This window comes from Mustela putorius, unplaced genomic scaffold, assembly GCF_011764305.1.
Source record: "Mustela putorius furo isolate JIRA1106 unplaced genomic scaffold, ASM1176430v1.1 tig00001309_pilon_pilon_pilon, whole genome shotgun sequence".
NCBI classification, from domain to species: Eukaryota; Metazoa; Chordata; class Mammalia; order Carnivora; family Mustelidae; genus Mustela; species Mustela putorius.
In genome coordinates, this window is record NW_025421685.1 from 1 (window position 1) to 5,851 (window position 5,851).

General features: G+C 43.3%; 1 gene segment (V, D, J or C); it reads left to right on the top strand.

Moving 5' to 3' along the window:
* Positions 1–299: 299 nt before the first annotated feature.
* On the top strand, positions 300–1,657 carry LOC101678893. The segment is given in 3 exon segments: positions 300–432; positions 536–886; positions 1,557–1,657. Coding segments are annotated over 3 exon segments (498 nt in total).
* Positions 1,658–5,851: the final 4,194 nt, after the last annotated feature.

Here is a 5,851-nt window from a genome sequence, read left to right on the forward strand (position 1 = left end):
GACACTCTGTCCTGGAGATGATTCGGGGTTGGGTGAAGCAATTCCTGTTGGGGGAGCACTGACCTAGATCCTGGGGTCAGTCTCACCCCATATATTTTCATGGACACCCTACAAACACAAGTATACACCCTGGAAAGTTATATAATAAAAAACATTTTCTTCAAAATTTATATTAGCACTAAAAGGTATTCACAACTGCGTGGGTCACTGCCTCTCTGTCAGACTAGATCCCAAGCTGAATATATAGCCAGAGGACATGCAAATAGGGTCCTCCATCTGCTGATTAAAACAGCCCAAACCTGACTCTGCAGCTGGGAGAGGAGCCCCAGCACCAGGATTCCCAGGTGTTCCAGTCAGTGCTCAGGACCAGACACAGAGAAATCACCATGGAATTTGTACTTGGCTGGGTTTTCCTTGTTGCTCTTTTAAAAGGTAATTCATGGTGAACAACAGACATTGAGGATGTGAGTGGATATGAGTGAAGGAAACCATGGGTGTGTGAGAGATTCCTGACCATGTTGTCTTGTGTCTGCAGGTGTCCAGTGTGAGGTGCAGCTGGTGGAGTCTGGGGGAGACCTGTTGAAGCCTGGGGGGTCCCTGAGACTCTCCTGTGCAGCCTCTGGATTCACCTTCAGTAGCTATGGCATGAGCTGGGTCCACCAGGCCCCAGGGAAGGGGCTGCAGTGGGTCGCAGATATTAGCAAGGGTGGTAGTTACACATACTACACAGACTCTGTGAAGGGCCGATTCACCATCTCCAGAGACAACGGCAAGAACATGCTGTATCTGCAGATGAACAGCCTGAGAGCTGAGGACACAGCCGTGTATTACTGTGCAACAGACACAATGAGGGGCCCTCAGTGTGAGCCCAGACACCAACCTCACTGTAGGACGGGATCTGGACCACCAGGGGGTGCACACTACTCACAAAGTCTGTCTTTAAGCACCAGGAGCAGATGCAGATGAAGGTTATAAGCAGGTTTCCTGTCAGGATCTAGCAATTCCTCTCCAGAGAACACTTTCCCTCAGGGACCTTCTCTGCACACATAATTCTGTGCTTACCTCTTCACTCTCTGGCTTTGAAAATGTATTCTAATGGGAAAACAATTATACCAAAATGCACAAAAAACTGAATCACTCACGTTGTTTATTCTTGTCCATAAATACCAATGAAGCACAAATATCCGGATGCTCTTCAAGTGAGCCTTTACAGGACTCCCAGCTGTTCTCACTGTGCAGCACAGGTCCACCCTTTTCAAAGTGCAAACTCCCTAGAAGTAGCATAAAGTGCATGCTGGACATGAGGCCACCAGAGGCATCAACAATTAAAAGAAAAAGAAGAAAGGGTCTTGGTTGGGGAGTCACTGTCTGAAACAATTCTCAGAGCATCAATGTTAGTGACAACATGGGAAAGCAGTGGAGCCCCCACCACGTGTGATGTGTAGTCTGGACATGACACACACACAGGCATAAACACACACACATACACACACACACACACACACACACACACACAAGCATGAAACCTTTTTCACTTTGCCCTAATTTTTCTGCAGCAATGGTGGTCCTAAAACAAAAATACACAGCATACAGGAAGACCTCAAGAAGCAAGAAAAATCTGAAAGAAACACTCCAACATTACACCTGGAAGAGCTAGAGAAGGTTGATGACTAAAGCCTAAATACAGGAGAAGGAAGGAAATAGTAAAGATTAGAGCAGTAATACGTGATATAAAAACAAAAGAAAAAAAAACAAACACAGAACAGAACAAAAAAGCAAGGCATAGTTTTTTGGAAAACAAAAACAATAAAACTGAGAAACCTCTGCCTAGATTTATCAAAAGGAAAAGAAGAAACCCAAAATAAATGATATCAGAAATTAATATGATTTTCTGTGGAACAAATAGGGTTTTGGAGCGGTAGGAGGGGCCGCATGGGGAAACTCGGTGATGGACAATGAGGACACATGATGAGTGAGCACTGCGTGCTTCATGCAAATAATGAATTGTTGAACGACATTGAAAACTAACGATGTACTATATGGTGGCTAAATGAACATAATTTTAAAATGAAATTTAAGGAGATAATGTGAGAAAATAAATACTTAATACTAGAATTCTAGGAGGAACATTTCCCAATCTAAATCCTGAAATAATACTCAAAATTTTGTGTTCAAACTAGAGGTGGCTGGGGTGGGGGATGGGATAACTGCCTCATGGGCATTCAGGAGGGCACGTGATGGAATGAGCACTCCGTGTTATATGCACCTGATGAATCACTGAATTCTACCTCTGAAACCAGGAATGCACTATCTGTTAACTAAATTGAATTCCTGCTCCCTTTACTTGTGTTTTCTGTTAAATAAATAAATACAATCATTTAAAATAAGTTAACTTAAGAATACATAAAAATAAAATAAAATAAAAATTTAAAACAAAATCAAAGGAAAGAAATCAATCTGATCTAGTCTGTCATTCAGAGTCTGTGCTTCAGGAGATGAGGAGCAAGATGGCGGCAGAGAAGGGCCCTCCTTTCTGCTGGTCCCTTGGATTTAGCCGGATGTGCATCAGACCATTCTGAACACACACGAATTCAACCTCAGATGTAAGAACAATTTTCTGGATTTTTACAAGAGGCAAAATGACTGGTTTTTGTGAGGTAGGAAGTGGAGAAACGTAAATCTTTGGGGGAAATATCGGAAGATAAATGGAGATTGCAGGGAGTCTCCATGAGCCAGCCACCGGGAGCAAAAAATCAGGACCTGCGCAATCTGCTCCCGCGAGAGACCTCCCTTACTGAAAGGAGCACAGGGATGAATAGGACAGGATTGTGGGTGGATCACTGGGATCTCAGATCACAGGAAGCCAGAAGTAATGGGGAAGCCTATCCAATAGACTGCCCAAGCAGTGGCACAGGGAGAGGGGTTACAGTCAGCAAGCTCAGAGGGACTCTCAGCTTCAGTCACCATAAACCACAAGTCAGGCCAGTTGGGAGACTGCTCTGTGCCTGACCACCCTGAAAACGACTAGAAGGTTTAGGCTGCTTAACATCCCAGAAGAGATATAAAACGATTTGGGACCAAACCAGGGCAACAGCTCTCAGGGCAGTGTGGCCTATGAAAGGACACTGGAGAGGCACCGGGTCGTGAACGGGGAGCCACGCAAGAGGGTGCATGAGTGAGCCCATGGCTTGGTGCACAAAGTGGCTACATCCACACCTGGGCAACAGTTCTTGGAATGATGTGACACCAGACAGGACACTGGGTCAGCACCCAGCATGACCTAGAAGGTACTCAAGATGGTGCACGCACGAGACCAAACCCACTAACAATTGCAAAGTCAGAAAGCACGGAGACACTCATGGGTCCTGGAACTTTCCCCAGAGAGTTGCAGTGGGCATCAATAATGCACGTCTGGGGATTTAGGTACACATAGAAGTAGAGATGGATTGACCTGAGATGGTGGTGGGGGTTCGGGCCACCACATTGTGGCTCTGGGCTGGAGATTCCCACAGGGCCATGTTTGCTCTGACCCTCTGAGGAAAAGCCGAAAGCCACCAGGGAAAAAGAACCAGACACAGGGTCCGATCCCATTCAGCCAATGACCCTGACAAGAGTAGGGCAACTCCAACAGGACAAAGATGCATGAGAAGCCAAGCATCAGGCCCCTCCCCCAGAAGACAGACTGGAAGAACAGGTGAAGGATCAGGTTACTTCCCACAGGAACTGGAAACTCCAGCACCAGGGGAAATTACATAGGGAGCTCCAAGTGTTCCCTCAGGACTTGCTTATACTCAGGATAAAAGTTTACATTTCTTTTTTCTTTCTTTTCTTTTCCTAGCTTTTTCTTGTTATACCGTGTTCCCATTTCAAAGAGAGTCTTATTTCCTAACTTCAGTTTCTAAATTTCAAATCTTCATCTTATAGATTTATGCCCCACATAACCCAATTTTTCTCTCTAATCAATTTATGTATAAAATAAGTTGTGATTTCCTTAAAGTTTTCACATATAGTGTCTCCTAACATGTAGACCAAAACTCAGGAACAGGGAGATCGAGGCAAGATGGGGAGGTGTAGAGGACCCAGTTAAAGCAAGTCCCTTGAATTTAGCTGCAAATCTATAAACTACTTTGAACACCCATGAAATCAGCCTGAGAGGTAATAATACAGATGTGTATTTCTACAAGCAGAAAAGTGGCTGTGTTCAGCAAGATGTCTATTATACCAGATCTTTTTTCCATAGGACACTATGACTTGTATTTTTACAGACCTATATTTTTTAACAGGTACATGCTTTATCTTAGAAAGTTGTTCACTCTATCCAGTTTTACCTTCTTATATATCCATCCTTTAATTTTCTAGTGATTTTGGAGATTTAGTGTCCTCTAACATATGGGTCAAAATACACCCAGTAACAATGAAGCACTCTATTTTGTCCAAAACGAAAGTTACAGCCACTCTTTTACTTGCACCCTTTTTATTTCCTACTGTCTATATATTTCATATATTTTTGAAGTTTTTAAATGTTTTTAATTTTAATTTTTTTGAGTGTTCCAAGATACATTGTTTATGCACCACACCCAGTGCTCCATGCAATACCTGCCCTCCATAATACCCACCAGCAGACTCACCTAACCTCACACCCCCCTCCCTTCCAAAACCCTCAGTTTGTTTCTCAGAGTCCACAGTCTCCCATGGCTCATCTCCCCCCAAGTTTCCCCCAACACTCTTCTCCCCTCCATCTCCCCATGGCCTCCATGTCATTCCCTATGCTCCACAAATAAGCAAAACCATAAGATAATTGACTCTCTGCACTGACTTATTTCACTCAGCATAATCTCCTCCAGTCCCGTACATGTTGATGCAAAAGTTGGGTTTTCATCCTTTCTGATGGAGGCATAATACTCCATAGTGTATATGGACCACATCTTCCTTATCCATTCATCCGTTGAAGGACATCTTGGTTTTTTTTTTCAGTATTTTTTTTTATTTTGGGGGGATTTTATTTATTTTCAGCATAACAATATTCATTATTTTTTATCTATTTTTTTATTTAATTTTTATAATTTTTTATTTTTTATAAACATATATTTTTATCCCCAGGGGTACAGGTCTGTGAATCACCAGGTTTACACACTTCACAGCACTCACCAAAGCACATACCCTCCCCAATGTCCATAATCCCACCCCCTTCTCCCAAACCCCCTCCCCCCAGCAACCCTCAGTTTGTTTTGTGAGATTAAGAGTCACTTATGGTTTGTCTCCCTCCCAATCCCATCTTGTTTCGTTTATTCTTCTCCTACCCACTTAAGCCCCCATGTTGCATCACCACTTCCTCATATCAGGGAGATCATATGATATGCAGCCATCAAAAGAAATGAAATCTTGCCATTTGTGACAACAGTATTCATTATTTTTGCACACACCCAGTGATCCATGCAATCCGTATCCTCTCTAATATTCACCACCTGATTCCCCCAACCTCCCACCCCTCAATGCTTCAAGCCCCTCAGATTGTTTGAGTCCATAGTCTCTCATGGTTCACCTCCCCTTCCAATTTCCCCCAACTCCCTTCTCCTCTCTAATTCCCCTTGTCTTCCATGCTACTTGTCATACTCCACAAATAAGTGAAACCATATGATAATTGACTCTCTCTGTTTGACTTATTTCACTCAGCATAATCTCTTCCAGTCCTTTCCATGTTGCTACAAAAGTTGGGACATCTTGGTTCTTTCCACAGTTTTGAGACGATGGCCATTTCTGCTATAAACATTGGAGTACAGATGGCCCTTCTTCTCACTACATCTGTATCTTTGGGGTAAATACCCAGTAGTGCAATTGCAGGGCCATAGGA